The sequence below is a fragment of the Micromesistius poutassou genome (genome assembly GCF_964030765.1).
Source record: "Micromesistius poutassou genome assembly, chromosome: 6".
NCBI lineage: Eukaryota > Metazoa > Chordata > Actinopteri > Gadiformes > Gadidae > Micromesistius > Micromesistius poutassou.
In genome coordinates, this window is record NC_140276.1 from 9,175,889 (window position 1) to 9,193,383 (window position 17,495).

At 48.8% G+C, this 17,495-nt stretch overlaps 2 protein-coding genes across 2 annotated transcripts; one reads left to right on the forward strand and one right to left on the reverse strand.

The window, feature by feature from the left end:
• The first annotated feature begins 1,110 nt into the window (after positions 1 to 1,110).
• Positions 1,111 to 7,649, forward strand: LOC311345169 (uncharacterized protein). Its single transcript, XM_084469546.1, has 13 exons — positions 1,111 to 1,219; positions 1,705 to 1,901; positions 2,342 to 2,434; positions 2,533 to 2,610; positions 2,698 to 2,796; positions 2,896 to 3,025; positions 3,705 to 3,945; positions 4,292 to 4,393; positions 4,472 to 4,518; positions 4,607 to 4,731; positions 5,078 to 5,525; positions 6,107 to 6,562; positions 6,782 to 7,649. The coding sequence occupies exons 1-13, from the start codon at positions 1,216 to 1,218 to the stop codon at positions 6,955 to 6,957; spliced, it is 2,196 nt and encodes a 731-aa protein (XP_084325672.1). The 5' UTR covers positions 1,111 to 1,215; the 3' UTR covers positions 6,958 to 7,649.
• A 528-nt stretch (positions 7,650 to 8,177) lies between these two features.
• Positions 8,178 to 17,456, reverse strand: srp72 (signal recognition particle 72; the record flags this gene model as incomplete). Its single annotated transcript, XM_084469293.1, has 19 exons — positions 8,178 to 8,965; positions 9,910 to 10,069; positions 10,310 to 10,347; positions 11,200 to 11,337; positions 11,647 to 11,724; positions 12,147 to 12,250; positions 12,445 to 12,540; positions 12,767 to 12,831; positions 12,935 to 13,007; positions 13,192 to 13,320; positions 13,677 to 13,808; positions 13,992 to 14,049; positions 14,334 to 14,458; positions 14,652 to 14,683; positions 14,785 to 14,896; positions 15,376 to 15,519; positions 16,057 to 16,180; positions 16,344 to 16,464; positions 17,357 to 17,456. 19 exons carry the CDS (start codon positions 17,454 to 17,456, stop codon positions 8,785 to 8,787), a joined length of 2,010 nt encoding a protein of 669 aa, XP_084325419.1. The 3' UTR covers positions 8,178 to 8,784.
• Between the last annotated feature and the right edge of the window lie 39 nt (positions 17,457 to 17,495).

The window sequence follows — 17,495 nt, forward strand, 5'->3', positions numbered from 1 at the left end:
TCCGCTGCTGTTCCAATTGCAGGTGCGTACTCGCGTTCTCGGAAGTCTGTACTTGAAAGTCCGGACTTGCCAAGTACGTACTTCCAAGTCCGCGAGTACGTAGTCCGCGTACTTGGTATTGAGAAACGGCTTTCGTTTCCCGGATTTGAAGGACACATCGGATGCATCCTTCACGGCCAAACGTATCCCAGCATTCATTGCGCGTTGGATATTTTTTCAGAAATGGCGCGGAGAGAGCGGAAGCAGCAGCTGCAGCGAATACATATTTAATGACAAAACTATGTAAAAACATTTTTTAAATATAAAAGTAAGGTTGGGACCATTTTAAATATGTAACTTTATTGTCAAAGTTCAATGACATTAACGCTAGACATATAACGTTAAACTAATTAACGTTAAACCGACGTCCTCTCTTCCTCTTCACCCGCCGGCACCGGCGGTGAATCTTCTCCCACTCCTCCAATAAAAGATAAAACATAACCAATAAAATGATAATTTCTGGCTCCATATTTCTCCTCCGCTGTCCGGTTTGAACCGCAGCTGTCAGGGTTGCTAGGAGACAGGAGCGGCGCGTGGTCTCGCAAGGTAAAGGACGTTAACGGCTGGTTACGCAATCCGGAAATGCTCCGTAGGCTAGCCGCTAGACCGTCCCATTCCACAACGCTCGTTCGGCCTTCGATGCAGCCTTCGCAGTCTACGAAGGATGCAACCCCTGAATTGGGACACGGCAAGTGTCTCTGCATCTGCTGCAGATAACATTCAAGATGAATAAGTTATTTAATCCACATTAAGTACCTACTTCGGCAATTTTTTGACAGCGCTTCGAGGGGGATTCGACCCACGCTTTGGGTGTCGCTTTCATTGTCCCTACGCATGCGCAGGCCGCGGTTTTTGCGCGCAGGCCGCGTTTTTTTCGTTTTTTTTCTCTTCATTTTCAAAACAGAAGAATGCTTGGTCTCCTATGTTCTGTTTCATTTAGAAGATAAAATAACAATATAATGTTATCGATACAAAAATATATGTAGCATGACACGAGTAGAGAAATATATATATACAATATTTAAAAGAATAATAAAATACAACGAACGCACTGTCCCTTTAAGAGTCGCCGTGTGATGACGTCTCTCTGGTGCCCAGCGCCGGAGAAGATGTAAATAGCAAAGTAATACTAATACTTCTACTTAAATAAATAAATACCTCCACTTGCGACGCGACATGTGTGAGTACAACGTATACCCGCCCGGTAGTATAAAGTACTACCTACAGTAATAGTACCACTCTACCTCGTCGAGGGGGAACATTAGGTCCACCTCGGAGACCCGAAGTCCTCACTGTTATAATATATAATCTACTATATGATCTACTATCTTATTATGAACCATAGTTTAAACTTTAGAGTAGCGTAGAGTATAGTATTGTACATAACGCACGTTAGACGGAGAATTTGTTGGTTTGGCATACGGTCCGGATGCAATGGACCATACTGTCATATCTGACCGCAGTGAAGTTGGTTGCATGTTGGATACTTTCATGGTTCACCGTTATGTTTTTATTCTTTCAATAGCTGATATGTTTTAATACTTTCAATAGCTGATATGTTTTTATTCTTTCAATAGCTGATGTGTTTTTATTCTTTCAGTAGCTGATATGTTTTTATACTTTCAATAGCTGATCTCATCTCTAATCTCATCTCTCTACCCTCAGTGTCGTCGCTGTCGTCCCTGCGGCTCCTCGTCCCGCCCCTCCGACTCTTCTCTGCGGTGATGTGGGAGGTTGCCCGGCAACAGAGGACAAGCCACTTCGGGATTTTGGAAGACTTTGTTTCCTTGGTTACGGACGCCATCCCAGAACTTTTGACCGGCCAGCAGAAAAGCCTTTTACTGCTAGGGTTGAGGGCCAAGGTATTTATTGAATTGTGTCAAAAAAAAATCTCAATAACATCCTTGGGCATCGCCATTGTTTTTAAACTTGGCCACCTTTTTGGCACCTGACGCCATTTCTAGCTCTAAAAATGTTTCCCGGAAAATGTTTGCCAACCAAACTTTAACTTTTGTGCAGCTGCTTGTTTTTATCCAATCAACATCTGCCTGTAATCTCGTTGTCCCAGTGAACGTAATCGCATAACTCTACTATACACTAAAAAAGTGATTCTGGCTATGAAGCAAAATACAGTCGGTTTGTATATACATAAATAAATAAAACATTTTTCTAAACCAGATCATATGCATGCAGTGACCCCATATGCATGTGTGGGGAAACACTGGTTTACACCGAATCTGCTAGCTTGTGGTTATAACCTGACAATGTTAATGCTATGCTGTTACCCTTCATGTCTGTGAAGAGGACCCAGGAAGTACTAAGTAGTGATGTCAACGAAGCCCAGAGCACCGTCCGACACCACGTGGAAAGGATCCCCACGGTCTCCTTGGAAACGGTGAGCAAGACATCATAATGGTATTAATTATTATGGGTTTCTCATTCATGTTGTCACGTTGGTATTGATTGATTATTGATCGTGGACATATATTTCAGGACAGCAGTGTGTTGAAGCAGTGGGCGTCCAGTCTGCAGGCAGAGAGACCCGAGGAGACCCAACAGCACCTCCTGCAGGTGAGTGGTGGCGATGCACAAAGCTGATGCTAGAGTGTGTTTGTTTATATTGTACAGTTTGGAGCCAAGTGTCCATGTTTCCCCCAGACCCTGTTGGACCAGGACTTCACGTCAGCCCTGGAGGGTCTGTTGTGTCACTTTCTGTCCAGACTAGACCAGAGCTTCCCCGTTCCCGACTTCAAACAGGTCCTCATAACGGTCACACATAGCCCTGTCTCTTCTCCTACACTCACTCTTCAGTGATGCAGGATACTGAGTAGTACACACTGTTTGTTGTGTTGTTAGGCTGCCGTCTGGCTGTCGGCGCCCTCCGCTGGCTTGGAGGAGGGTCTGCAGGAGATCGACGCCAACAGGGAGGAGCTGAAGGAACTACTGTCCAATCAGACCTACCGCCTGGGACACAGCACCACCCCAGGTACCTTAGAGACCCTAGCCCCACCACCCCAGGTACCTTAGAGACCCTAGCCCCACCACCCCAGGTACCCTAGAGACTCTGGCCCACCACCCCAGGTACCCTAGAGACCCTAGCCCCACCACCCCACGTATTCTAGAGAGCCTAGCCCCACCACCCCAGGTACCCTAGAGACTCTAGCCCACCACCCCAGGTACCCTAGAGAACCTAGCCCCACCACCCCAGGTGGCCTACACACTCTAATCATAACTCCAGGTATTCTAGAGAGCCTAGCCCCACCACCCCAGGTACCCTAGAGAGCCTAGCCCCACCACCCCACGTACCCTAGAGACCCTAGCCTACCACCCCAGGTGGCCTACACACTCTAACCATAACCCCCACCACCCTATGAACATTAAACTAACCCTACCTACTCTACACTAACACTACCTACTCTACACTAAAAAATAGGCACTCTCCCTTGCTCCCCTAAGTATTGGGACACCCTACCCCTTCGCAGGAACGTGCAACATCTAGGGTTAGGGCTCAAATCTAGGGGAAGGGGGAAAATTGGGACAGGGCCTAACCCTACCTTCTCTACACTAACCCTACCTACTCTACACTAACCCTAGTACATACTCTGCATACTCTAACCCTACACACTACAGACTGGTGTATTCCTTCCTCCTCTCGTTCTCTCCAGGGTGCTCTGTTGACGAAGACCACCTGCTGAGTGCCTGGACCCGCCTAAAGCCCCCCCCAGCCTCGCCCGCCTCCAAACCCCTGGTCCAATCAAAACCTGCGTCCCAGCAGACGAGCAAGCAGGAGGAAGAGGAGGACACCTGTGATGCAGCAGGAAGTGGAAAGGAAAGCGACCCTGTGATTGGCCAGAGCCAGGTGTCAATCAAGCAGCCAGTGGGAGCACTGAACAGACGGGGCTCAAGGTTGGTGTCCGGTTGCAGAACAAGTTAGCCTTCCAGCCAACCCTATTTATTGATAAAAGTCATGTGGCTCAGGAGGTAGAGCGGGTTGGCTGTAAGCGTAAGGTTGCTAGTTCGATCCCCGGCTCCCCCTAGCTGAGTGTCGAGGTGTCCCTGAGCAAAACGCCTCACCCTGACAGCTCCCGATGTCGACACCGGCGTCTGTGTGTGAATGTGTGCATGAATGGGTGAATGTTAGGCAGTATTGTAAAGCATTTGGAGTGGCCACTAGTTAGAAAACTACTTTATAAATGCAGTACATTTACCATTTAGCTTAACGTTTGTGTTCAATGTCCGTTCCTGTGTCCAGTTGTGGGAACCAGTCTGAGCCTGCCGGCCCACCACCGACTGAGACAGAGAGCAGCATTCGAGGTCTTCAGGACTCCCTGCTGGCTCTCTCCCACCCCGACAGGTGTGTGTCCTCCTCTGTTGAGCTGAACATTAACCCTGTTCACCGTGACCTGACCCGACCGTGATCCTTCTCACTCAGGTCCAGTGACTCTGACTGCTGTATCGAAGATCAGCCAGAGAACACAGGTGAACATGCATCATTGTTTACACCTGATGAAATCCCCAGCCCATAATAGTTTGGTTACTCATGTGTTCTCTCCTGCTCGTCCATCAGGCAAAGCTTTATCTCCAGGTGACACACTGATGACCTCAGCCTCCCCGGCCCAGACAGACCATAATACTCAACGGCTGGCCCACAAGTGTCCTCAGTGTGGACACTGTTTCATATATCGCTCTGAGGTCTGTCTGCATGCCTGACACACCTCAATGTCTGTCTCTCTACACACACAATCTATATGTCTTTACTGTACACCATGTGGATCAAAGGGCCCCTATTATACGACCAGGTGTGAGTGTGATTAGCCACTTAGATGTATGCTTGATAGATCAGTCTACCAGCCTACCCAGTGGACTGTAGCAAATTCTGTGTCGAGGTGTCCCTGAGCAAGACACCTCAGGCTGACTGCTCCGGATGAGCTGTGTGCTTGAATGGGTGAATGTTAGGCAGTATTGTAAAGCTCTTTGAGTGGCCACTGGTTAGAACAGCACTGTGTAAATGCAGTCCATTGACCATGTGTTTCTCCAGGTGCTTCGCCACCTGCGCACCCTGCAGGGCTGCCCCGGCCCGCCCCCCCCGGCCCAGGTGTACCGGAGCTGCTTCCAGTGCGCCGGCAGCTTCCAGTCGGACGGCGAGCTGAAGGCCCACATCCAGTCCCACCAGGTCCCCTACCAGTGCTCCCACTGCCACAAGAGGTTCCGCCTCTCCTCCACCCTGACCGCCCACCAGCAGACCCACCACATCGCCGCCGGGGGGGGCCTCACCTGTGGCAGGTGCGTGCGCGTGTTCACCTCGCCTGGGGAGCTCCGCGCCCACCGGCAGACGCACCGCCACCCCCCGCCGGCGGCCCCCCGGCTGGGCTGCCCCGCCTGCAGCCAGACATTCCCCACGCAGACGGAGCTCTTCAGGCACCAGCAGACGCACCCGGCCACTGACAGGGCCTTCAAGTGCAGCATCTGTGACCAGGTGTTCACAGGTACAGCGGACGCCTCTGACCAGTTACATTTACAGACACTGTACCGTACACGTACGCGGTATATTGTTGTTTCTCCTTCTTCTGACAAATGGACTTATTGTAAGCCGCTTTGGATAAAAGTGTCTGCTAAATGCCCTGAATGTAAATGTAAACAGGACATTAAGCAGACGCTTTTATCCAAAGAGACTTACAATAAGTCCATTTGTCAGAAGAAGGAGAAACAACAATATACCGCTGTCGGTACAGTAAGGATGTTCATAGAACCAAGTGCCAAGCACTAACAATCGTTAGGTTAACCCATTCCCCATATACAACACAGATAGCTAGGATAAGATTCTTCAAGATGCTAAGTACTAAAACTTAAACCAGCCATCATCCACACACACACTCCATATGTATACGAGATTTGGTTTCAAGATGGCAGAAGTGGATAGGGTGCTCAAATTATATAAATTATAGTTAATTTAGTTTGGGAACTTGTTCAAACATACTTCCTGCTGTATATATCATGAGTCGGAGCTGTGTATGTGGGTGTGTGTGCTCCAGACCAGTTCCTCTCTAACCCCTCCACTTCTCCTCAGATCTCACCCAGCTGCGGATCCACCTGCGGGAGCACAAGAAGCGCTCGTTCCAGTGCTCCCAGTGCCCCAAGGCCTTCATCACGGTGAACAACCTGCAGGTCCACGCCCGGCGGCACTCGGCCCCGCAGGCCCACCTCTGCTCCCAGTGCGGCAAGCGCTTCTGGACGCGTGGCGGCCTGGAGAACCACCTGCGGCTGCACAACGGCGAGAAGCCCTTCTGCTGCCAGTACTGCGGCAAGTCGTTCACGGCGCTGGCGGGGCTGGTGGTGCACATCCGCCTGCACACCGGCGAGCGGCCCTACGTGTGCGCGGTGTGCGGGAAGGGCTGGCCGTCGAAGGGCGACCTGCAGAAACACACGCGCACGCACACCGGGGAGCGGCCGTACGTCTGTCCGGACTGCGGCAAGGCCTTCGCCATCTCCTGTCACCTCAGCGAGCACCGCCGCTCGCACACGGGTAATCACCCTCTCACCCTCTACTGACCCTCTACTAACCCTCACCCTCACGTCACCCTCTACTAACCCTTACCCTCTACCCCAATGTATATGTGATAATTATTGTTCATACATTATTGCATTGAAATTGGTTAAAATACTGATTAAAATGTAAATTATACAAGTCAATTATATGGCTGGAGACCACTGACCAGCTCCTCTCCCCTGTACGTGTGTGTAGGTGAGAAGCCGTTCAGCTGTCCAAAGTGTGGCAAGTGTTTCATCAGGAAGTCCACCCTGAAGATCCACATCCACACCCACAGCGACAAGAGGCCCCACGCCTGCTCCTACTGCCAGAAGAGCTACGCCAGCAGGAACCACTTAAACAGACACGTACGCACGCACAAGACCTCCTAGCCTCTACACACACCTACTGACCTCCTAGCCTCTACACACACCTACTGACCTCCTAGCCTCTACACACACCTACTGACCTCCTAGCCTCTACACACACCTACTGACCTCCCAGCCTCTACACACACACCTACTGACCTCCCAGCCTCTACACACACCTACTGACCTCCCAGCCTCTATACACACACCTACTGACCTCCTAGCCTCTACACACACCTACTGACCTCCCAGCCTCTACACACACACCTACTGACCTCCCAGCCTCTACACACACCTACTGACCTCCCAGCCTCTATACACACACCTACTGACCTCCCAGCCTCTACACACACCCACTGACCTCCCAGCCTCTACACACGTACCACTACGGACGCACAAGACTTCCTAGCCTCTACTGACACACAAGCCCGCCCAGCTTCTACAGACACGTAGAACTACTGACCCACAAGACCTCCTAGCCTCCAGACATGTACCACGATGGACCCAGCAGACCTCCTAGCCTCTACAGACACGGTCCGACCCCTACTGACCTCCTAGCCGCCTCCATCCCAGGACCAGTCTGAAAAGTGTCGTTCTCTGACTATGTTTAAAGAGTGTCTATTTAAGCGTATGTTCCTGGGTGTTATTCGTCTTGGCTCAGTTCTAACCTGGAATCGTCCACTCTGTATCAGTGATATCAGACTCTTATGTTAAACACTGTCTATTTTGTTGCTGCATAAAATATTTTAACAATGGCAACGACTGATTCCTGTGCTGATGGAAATGCCCTCTGAACTTACTATAGAGCACTACTGCTATACTACCACTAATTTAACTAGTACTATAATACTAGTACCATACTACCATTGCTACTACTACTACAGGCTCACACTGAGCGAGTACAAAAAGAAGCGCAGGTGTTTTAATGTTAAACACCTAATGTTTTCAAATGAATATTTGAAAACATTTCTTTACTTTGGGAGGGTGTGTGTGGCCCCTATAGATGATGCCTCTGACCTCTGGACAATAGGTGGACTCTGCAGCCACACCTGAACCTCACCCGCAATTTCTAGTTCCTCCCATTGGGGGAGACATGCAGGTACTGAGATCTAAGATGATTAGCCAACGTTGTAGGCAGACAGAACAGCTCACCTTGTTCTTTTTTTAAACTATATTTCCTTTCATATTGCCATGTGGATAAATGCAGTTTTCACAGTATTGAACATATACACAAAGACATAAGATCTTTTCCAGGATCTGTTTATTAAGACATTGCGTAACAGGACACTTTTGGCCAAAATAGTCTATTTTTTATCTCCATGTTGCAATGTTCATGAAACACTCAACAGGAACACCTCAAGAAATCTAGTTACAATTTCTCTGGGTTGAGACCAACATATGGATTAAAAAATAAATACTCAGGCTCGCCTTGTGGCTGTTCCGTCAAAATGTGAGATATATCAATGAGATAAAGACAGGATATGACATGTGTGGACAAAGTTCTGCCGACTTTGTAAACGGACGCGGTTTTGTTTCTCAATAACACAAAATTTTTTAAACATTTCTGTTTAACCTTCAAGTCAACTTTGGGATTTGATTTGGTGTGTAATCATAGATATCTCAAAAGTAACATTGACGCTCTCCTGAAAACGAATGAAACACAAATGAGCTCGGAGGCCATTTTGTAAAAATAAAAAACAAAACACTGAGTGGCAGAGGCAGCAGAACCGCCTTCGGACGCCAGACAGACGCACAGCCGCTGCTCCGGCTCAACATTAAATGGATGGTCTGTAGAAAATAACCAAACAGTTTCCGTCTCGTTGTCCAGCTTTCCCAGCATCCTCTTGGGTCCTACCAGCCACCTTTCCCGCTCTTTTTCTTCTTCTGCGGGACCTTCTTGCGCGTGGCGCCCGAGGCGGTAGCGGGCTTCTGCTGGCGGGGCGGGACTGCGCCGGAGGCCCCGGGGGCGGAGCTGGAGGCGGAGCCTGGGCGGGGGGAGGTGGGGGGGCTGCTGGCCGTCTTACTGGCATCCCTGGAAGGAAGGAAAATTAAACCAATACATAGTTAATAGATAAATCATAATATAAAGATTAAACTAATATATTTAACATAATACATAAAATAAGGACTAAATCAACTTAAAATATATGGATATAAGGATTAAACCAATTTATAGTATTTATTATAATACATAAGGATTAGACTGATATATAGATATCGTATTTAATCTAATGTTCAACACTGGGCATCTCAGCATCCCTTAAAGAATCATAATTAAATCAAACCAATATAATACATGAACTTCTTGGATTCTTTCAACAAGGCGACAGCCTGCTCGTCAGGAGTAGTCAGGGTGAGGCGTCTTGCTCAGGGACACCTCGACACTCGGCTTAGGAGGAGCCGGGATCGAACTAGCGACCTTCCGGTTACAGGTCAACACGCTCTACCTCCTGACCTCAGCCGACCATACATACATACATCTTCATTAAAGGTGACATATTATACCACCAGGTGTGATTAGCCGTTACAAGCCGTTTTGAAAATCGGCCCTGACATCACAAGTGGGCGTGTCCACCTAGATGTGTGCTGGATAGATCAGTCTACCAGCCTACCCAGTGGACTGTAGCAAACGTTGCTCATCTATCCGTCATACATCTAGGTGGACACGCCCACTTGTGATGTCAGAAGAGGCCGATTTTAAAAACGGTTTGTAACAGCTAATCACACTCACACCTGATGGTAGAATATGTGGATATAATACATCAGCCATTACAAGCAGTTTCAATATCTGCCTGGAAAGGCAGATTTTCTAGCTGCTTGTGATGGCTGATCACACTCACACCTGGTTGCATGACACCACCCCTTTAAACGTGGTCCAGCTGTACAGGAGCAGTAACTAAACCAGCTCATAGTGACAAAGGCACAGACAGAGGCCAGACAAGAGGCACAGACGGAGGCCAGACAGAGGGTACTCACAGCTCTGCGGAGCCGCCCGCGGTGGCGCCCTGCGTCCCCTTGCCGACCTGCTCCTTCTTCTTCCCCTTCTTCTTGCCGCGGTAGTACGTCCGCTCCCGCATGGGTAGCCAGCGCTCGGGGTCAGGGGTCGCCTTGGGGTCAAAGTTCTTGGGCAGCTTGCCTGGAGAATCACAACAAGGGGAGAAGGTCAACAGCGGAACAGAGCCGACAGCAGGCTGGCCTTGTTTGAAAATGTACTTCTGATCAACCAATAGCAGCTCAGCATTCAGATATAATGCTAATGGGGATTGACTAATAGCAGCTCAGTCTTCAGTGATAATGCTAATAGAGAATCGACCAATAGCAGGTCTTCATTAATTGAATTGAATGAATGAATGAATGTGAAACAGATGCAACTCACCCTTCTTCTTCTTCCTCTTCTTTTTGATTTCAACGTTTCTGTGGAGGAATCAGACATACATGAAGACCACATCACCTCAGATACACACGGAAACACTGTATACCTCCTGTACAAACAACACAGTGAACTTGTCAACAAATCAACAAATCAGCAAGATCGTCCTTATCCATTCTTAACACATTATTAGAGATGACCTCTCAAAGAGCAAGTGACAGGACAGCTTAATTAAACCAGTTACTTCATGCGTGAGACAAATAAGAAGCAAATCGATGTTGATCGAACATTATTTCAGAAAGACCGGACCAGAAACCCTGAATGAGACGTAACATGGGGCAACACGAACACTTGGCACTTGGGCTTAAGTGAACAGCAACTGGCCGGTATAATCAGCCTGTCGAGCTGGGAGACTGATTGGATTTGTAGTCTTAAGGACTGGATTTGTAGTCTTATGCCTAAACCGACGGTTCCTCGACGCTTGAGTACAAGAGTGTGTTGTTTATGCTGCTTTCTTGACCAGGTCGATTCAACCAAGAGATTTTAATCTCCATGAGTCCCATCTGGTTAAATAAGGTTGAATAAACACTAATAAAAGCTCCTCCTGCTATCAGGACGTCTGCAGGAGGTCTGTAGCTCTGCCGGTCTCATATACATTTAGCAGACGCTTTTATCCAAAGCGACTTACACCCATACATGCACACATTCACACACCGACGGCGGAGTCAACCACGCAGGGCGACAGCCAGCTGGTCAAGAGCAGTCAGGGTGAGGTGCCTCGCTCAGGGACACCTCGACACTCAGCTAGGAGGAGCCGGGGATCGAACCAGCAACCTTGCGGTTACCAGCCATCCCACTCTGCCTTCTGAGTCAGGTCGAGCTCGGCGGTCTCCTACCCTTGTTCCTTGGGCAGAGTGTCCCCAGGGGGCTTGGCCGCCTTCTTCCTGATGTAGGTGGCACCGTGCGAGTTCTCCAGCTCCTCCACGTCCACCTTCAGCGCCATGGAGTCGGGCGAGGGCAGGTGTTTACTGAGGCTGAGGGGGGCGCGGGTTGAGGATCACTAGGCTGGGCTCAGAGTACCGCTGTGACGACTCGCTATTCACATACTAACGCATTACACTTTATATTACAGTCACATAGGAATGTATATAACTCTCTTGAGACTTTCACTGTCAATAATGCAGCATATACAGACAGTGTTTCCTTTTTCCCCTGAGTATTACACTCTCATTGTGTATGTCATTTTAGTTTAAGCTTTTTAATTCAGATCCTGTATTCTGCTGTGACCACCACATGTCAATACATCTGGTGTGAAGGAAGTGATAACGGTTTTAAATGGATACGACTTGGCCTTGTCTGTGTCCACCACGGAGTAGGCCGAGATCAGCTGGGCCAGCATGCGGACGTCCTTGGGGTTCTGCCTGGTTACAAACAAACACACACATGGTAAACATGAAGAAACACACATCATGGTATACATGAAGGAACACATCTTAAAAACACACAGGATATCTTAAAAAGACCAAAAAAAAACAACAACATTAAGAGGTCTAGTGGATATTTCTCCAGTACATTCTCCCCCCCCCCACCAGACAGGTTGTACACCAGTAACAATAACTCATTTGACAATAAAAAGTCTAACGGCTTCAAATCACTTCATGAACCACATCTTCCCCCTCTAAACATGCCCAACCCAGCCGGTCCTACGTACTTCCAGACAACACCTAGACCCCGTCTCGTCCCTCTCAACATGATAAACAGAGCAGGCTCTACGTACTTCCAGACAACACCTAGACCCCATCTCCTCCCTCTAAACATGATAAACAGAGCAGGCCCTACGTACTTCCAGAGCTGCTCCAGGTCGCTGATGGCTTCTCGTTTCCGTCCGTACTTCAGTTTAAAGTTGGCGGCCTCGCGGACGAGGGCCAGATGTGTTGGGGAGCCGGACTGAGAGAAGGGGAGAGAGAGAGAGCAAGAGAGGGAGCGGAACGGGTCAGAGTACAACATTTGCAACACTAAAAGGTTAGGAAACAATGGAGCAGACTATCCATGAGTAGTCGTCTCCATCCCTGCCCAACAGACCGACCCCAGTGGACCAGGATGGACTCTGAGGTCAGCTGATAAACGTGGACGCCCCCTACCTGTTGGGACTGGTAGTACTGGATGGCCTGGCTGAACACCTCGATGGCGCTGTCAATGTCCTCCTCGTGACTGTACATGGACACCAGGGCCGACACCTTGGAGGGGGAAGAGACATTTGATTGGTCCCTGGTGGTTGAGTGCGTCATGTGACACTTTATGGATGACAGCGTGGAGTCTGATGTCCCAGATCCTCCATCTCATGTATAGAAATAGTTCTTGTGATTGCGATGCTGGGGACTTGGCACGGTGACGTGACGTTACGTGATGGATAAGAGAAGCTTCAATAACCGGCGCTGAGTATTGTGTTGGATGTAAACGTACCATTCCTTGTTTGTGCTTGAAATCGTCGATCGACCTCAGGATGTCACAGGCTTTCGTGACATGACCTACCAAACAAAATATCATCGCTGTCATCTGTGTGTATGGCTCTTTGAGACTGTGTTGTACAAATGCAGTTGAATGCACGCAGTGTCACTTTAAGAGGCTTACCTTGAGTCAGGTAGAGTTGTGCCATGGTCATCTTGATCCCGGACGCACTCTCCGGATGCTGTTCTGCGAATTGCTTCAAGAGAGAGAGAGAACAAGACGGACCGGTCAGACGTCAGGATACATAATACACTGCATACTGCTCCAATGCGTCGCAGTATGCAGTGTATTATGTATGAAGCGCCTAGCATAGAATTTGATGACCACCTTGTTAGAGCCATGTAGGACTGTGGCTGTACAGGTGAGTGTGTTGCTTCTACCTGCAGCTGCTCTATGGCCTTGCTGTGCTGCTTTTCTCTGCACAGCTGGGCCACCTGGACCAGGACGGGTCGGGGCTGCCCGGGGTTCTGGGTCTGGAGGCCCGAAGCCAACTTTCTGCACTGGTCCGCCTGTTGGGAGACAGAGAGACATAGCCGTGGTCAGGTCTGAAGCTTCTGGTGCGGCTACCGTCTCCTGGGGCTCCACACGTGCACATCGAGACGTCTAACCCATTGAGGACATTCATAGGAAGGAAAAACCGTTGGGATAGTAACCTTGTCGCTAAGGATTGTAATCTGGTTGCTAGGTTTATTTAGCAAGTATACCTCGTAGCTAGGGATAGCCAGTCGCTAGGTTTACACAGTCACCCAGTCACTAGGGTTACATGATCGCCAGGGTTACCCCATTGCTGTGGTTGCCAGGACATCATGGTTACCCGGACGCCAGGGTTACCTGGTTGCTACAGTCACATGGTTGCTAGGGTTACCTGGTTAGTGTACATGGCCAGCAGGGCCTTGTTGAAGTCGATGGCCTGGAGCTGCCTCCGGGCCAGCTTGTGCTCCACCCCATCCGTGCTCGTCAGCTTCACCTTCTTCTTAGAGTCAAACACGTTTTGGTCCTGAGGGAGGGACGGAGAGACGGAGGGATGGACAGACAGACAGACAGACAGACACACACATGTTAGTTCTCATTACCCACAGGACCTCGTACCCTTACTCCTCTTCTGATGGGGATGCTGAAGAGAGTGTGGCTGGTTGATGATGGAGAGCCGTAGTAATGAGAGGTTGGGTATTTAACTAACCTTGTTTATTGTTACGATGTTGTTGGCAGTAACCGCGAGAAGCCCGACGTCTGACGGCCTGCAGGGACAACCAGGGAGCGTGTTAACCATTCAGCCAACATCCTTAGGTTAAGCTTCATCAGTGTTGTTGCACAGAGAAGCATATTTACAGTACCCACGGAGTGCCGGGAGAGGCACTCTATAAATATACTGGTACTTGGTTTAAATAATGAGGCCAAGAATCTTACTTATTGTCGTATTGGTGAACTTAAAGTCCACATTCTGTTGCGTCAAACCTGAAGTATAACACTGTCGTTCAGCACAGGTTCAATTCAACGGCGTATCACAGTGTTCCTAACTCACTTGAGCTTGATGACCTGGTTGTAGCGCTGCAGGGCCTCCTCTGTGCGTCCTTGTAGCTGCATGATGTAGGCCATTTGGGAGTGGATGACGGCCAGCTCCGACTCAATGTCCTCCTCCGTCATGTCCTGCGAGGGTCAGTGTGTCAGGAGAGACAGCAAGTCATCAAGCTCTGATTCATTTGAGATTCTCTACCAGAAGAACAGCTTAAAAACAGCCCCTCCCCTAAGCTTTACTTACAAACAGGACCCACTTTTAAACATCACAATGAAAGCTTATGCTTAACTAAAAAATAATGAATGCATAAAACAGAAGACTTACAGTATCATCAGCGAAGGAGACTCTGCAGAGCTCTGCCAAAAAAAAAAAGGAGATTGAGTTCATGTCAAGGTCAGAGCTGAACAAAACAAACACGCTAAGTAGTGGAAGAGGACCAGAAGGAGACCGGACTTACCTTCGGCTTGCTGTAGTTTATTGAGGGCCTCTGTGAGCTGTCCCTGACCAATCAGGGAGCAGGCTGAGTTGTAGCACAGCTCGTACGTCGTCTCAGAGAGACCAAGGTCCTCCTGTAAGAGTAACAACACATCAGTCCAGGGACTGACTGCTTAACTACTGTCTTTCTCTCTACCACCTCTCTGTCTCCATCTCTTTCGCTCTAACTCTCTACCCCAGTCTTGTTCCCTCTACCCCTCAGTCTCTCAACCCCTCTCCCTGTCTGTCTCTCTACTCTCCATCTGTCTCTGTACCCTCTCTCTACAACTCTCTCTATTCCACTATGTCCCTCCCCCTCTCTCCGTGTCTGTCTCCCCCCCCTCTCAGTCTCTACCCCTCCGTCTCGCTCTCTATAATTTGTCTGAATATAAACAGTTGATTCAGCGTTGTGCGGCAGCAGACTCACAGGGTTCTCCTTCTCCTCCCCCTTTCTAATATGCATCTGACTGTGAGGTTGTTTTAGCAGCAAACTCACAGGAGAGCTAATGTCTTCTCGCCCCCCCACCCCTCTCTAATATGCGTCTGCCTGAGGTCGTTTCAGCAGCGGACTCACGGGGGAGCTCTCGCCCCACTGGCTCATGGCCGCCACCACGGCAGACAGGTTGGTCTTCCTCTCCTCCTCGTACTCATCCTGGGAGTTCCTGATCAAATCTGTGTACACTGCCTTGCATTCATCGTAGCGCTCCAGTCTGTAGAGCTGGGGAAGGAACACCTTGTTACATCACATGTCGACCCACCTCGACCAGGACAGTGGTGCCCAACCTTTGTGAGGCTAGGGCACACCACCACACAAAGCAGAAATTAATGGCAGCACACCAACAGTTAGATGTCGGGAATGATTATGAATAATGTCATACATCATTATTACTACAAGGCGATGTTATGAGCAGCAGGTTACAGTAAATTGTCTAAATGTCACATGCGCATTACAGGCTCATAGAGATCTGACAAATACCTTCTTTGTCAGAAATACACATGGAAATGGTGCAAGAGCTTGTTTAATTGGAAAAAATGAATCAAAGACATACATAGGAACATTGTAAAAAGGAACTAATAATTGTTTAATCGCTTTCTAGTTTAGCTGTGACCCATGTCAGGATTATGTGATAAGCCTCCAAAACACTTCACCTCCCCCTAGCCTAATCTCAAGGCAGCCCAGTATACCACTGAGCAATACTTCTGTACTCCTCAAGAGAGGGATGATGAAGGAGGAGGAGGAGGAGTGGGAACTCACCACCTGGCCATAGAGCTCCTTCAGCTTGTCTGTCTGTTCGGAGGCTGCCTCTATGGTCTTCAGAGCGCTCTCCACCCGGTTCAGACGGTACTCACAGTACGCCTTCTCGAACACCACCAAGTCACTGAGGAAGAGGAGGGTCAGACAGAGCTCAGTGCAACACACGACGAGAAGCAACACCAAGGACATTGAGAAAACAACAAGGGATGCTTTAGTTGAATGTGGCGCTCTCACAAGGGTGAATCAACAAACTATTAAACAGATATAAAGTGAGGGTGATCACTTACTTGCCAAGCAGTTTAGAGTAGTTGTTCATCACATTTAAGGCTTCCTTGAAGCTGCTGTTTTGAACAAGGCAGACGACTTTACAGTGGAGGGCTGTGATGTCATCCTTGGCTTCGTGCAGAACTGAAGGACAGTTTGGTGAACAGATGATGACGTACCGAGAATAGCACTCAGATCCATTGAAAGACAATGTGCAAAAATATACTCCTGGCCAATGACAAGAACTCGGTCTGTGTAACACATTTACATTTAGGGAATTTAGCAGACGCATTTATCCAAAGCGACTAACAAAGGTCTTTAGTGGTCCTTACTAAGGACCACAATGGAAACAACCCGTTGGACTTTATAGTGTTTTTATCCTTTTGAACACTTCTTGTTTATTGTTGTTCAATAAAGTTTTCAATCAATCAAAGTACATTTGTCAGAAGAAGGAAAAACAACAATATATCGCTGTCGGTACAGTAAGGATGTTCATAGAATCAGTGCCAAGCACCAACGATCATTAGGTTAACCACACTAATCCCAGACCCCAGAGGAGAATGTCACAGCAGAAAGTGCACGACAAAAATACGAAATACAGAGATACACGCTTAAAATAAGAGCACCATATAAGTATATCAGTGTCAAGTTTTCACATGCAGTTAAACTGAACCAGGTGCAGGTTGAAGGATGCAGGGCTTCACCCTAAGCAGCCCCTCCACTATGGACACGTCACTGGTTCGCCAGGACAGCACACTGTCTGTCCACCACGGCTCAGGACAGAAACACCATCCAATAGCCTCGATGGTATGTTTGAACCATAAACCACAGATAACCCACCCACACTCAAGGAAACAGAAACATCCGATCAGTGTTTTACACGTTTGACACCTGAACTGAACGGCTAGCTGTACCTAGCCTCACTATGCTAACAGCTGGTTCTACCCAGTGATCGGCGCCCTAACAACGATTACAACCACTGCTAACTATCAGATTATTGTGTCCAACCAGTGGACGTTCGATCCCGGACTCCTACTTTTATTGACCGCCTTGAGAGCCCTGGCGAAGTCTCCGTTCTGCCCACAGCGATTCACTTCGGTCCAGAGCGCCGCGACGTGCCCCCCTCCGTTCGCCATTTTCGCTGAATGAGTGTACAGCCCAACCGGAAGTATAAT

Coding starts and splice junctions, on each gene's coding strand:
- LOC311345169 (XM_084469546.1), top strand. Junction 3,946..4,291: donor CTGAACAGACGGGGCTCAAG/GTTGGTGTCCGG, acceptor TCCTGTGTCCAG/TTGTGGGAACCAGTCTGAGC. Junction 6,563..6,781: donor GCACCGCCGCTCGCACACGG/GTAATCACCCTC, acceptor ACGTGTGTGTAG/GTGAGAAGCCGTTCAGCTGT.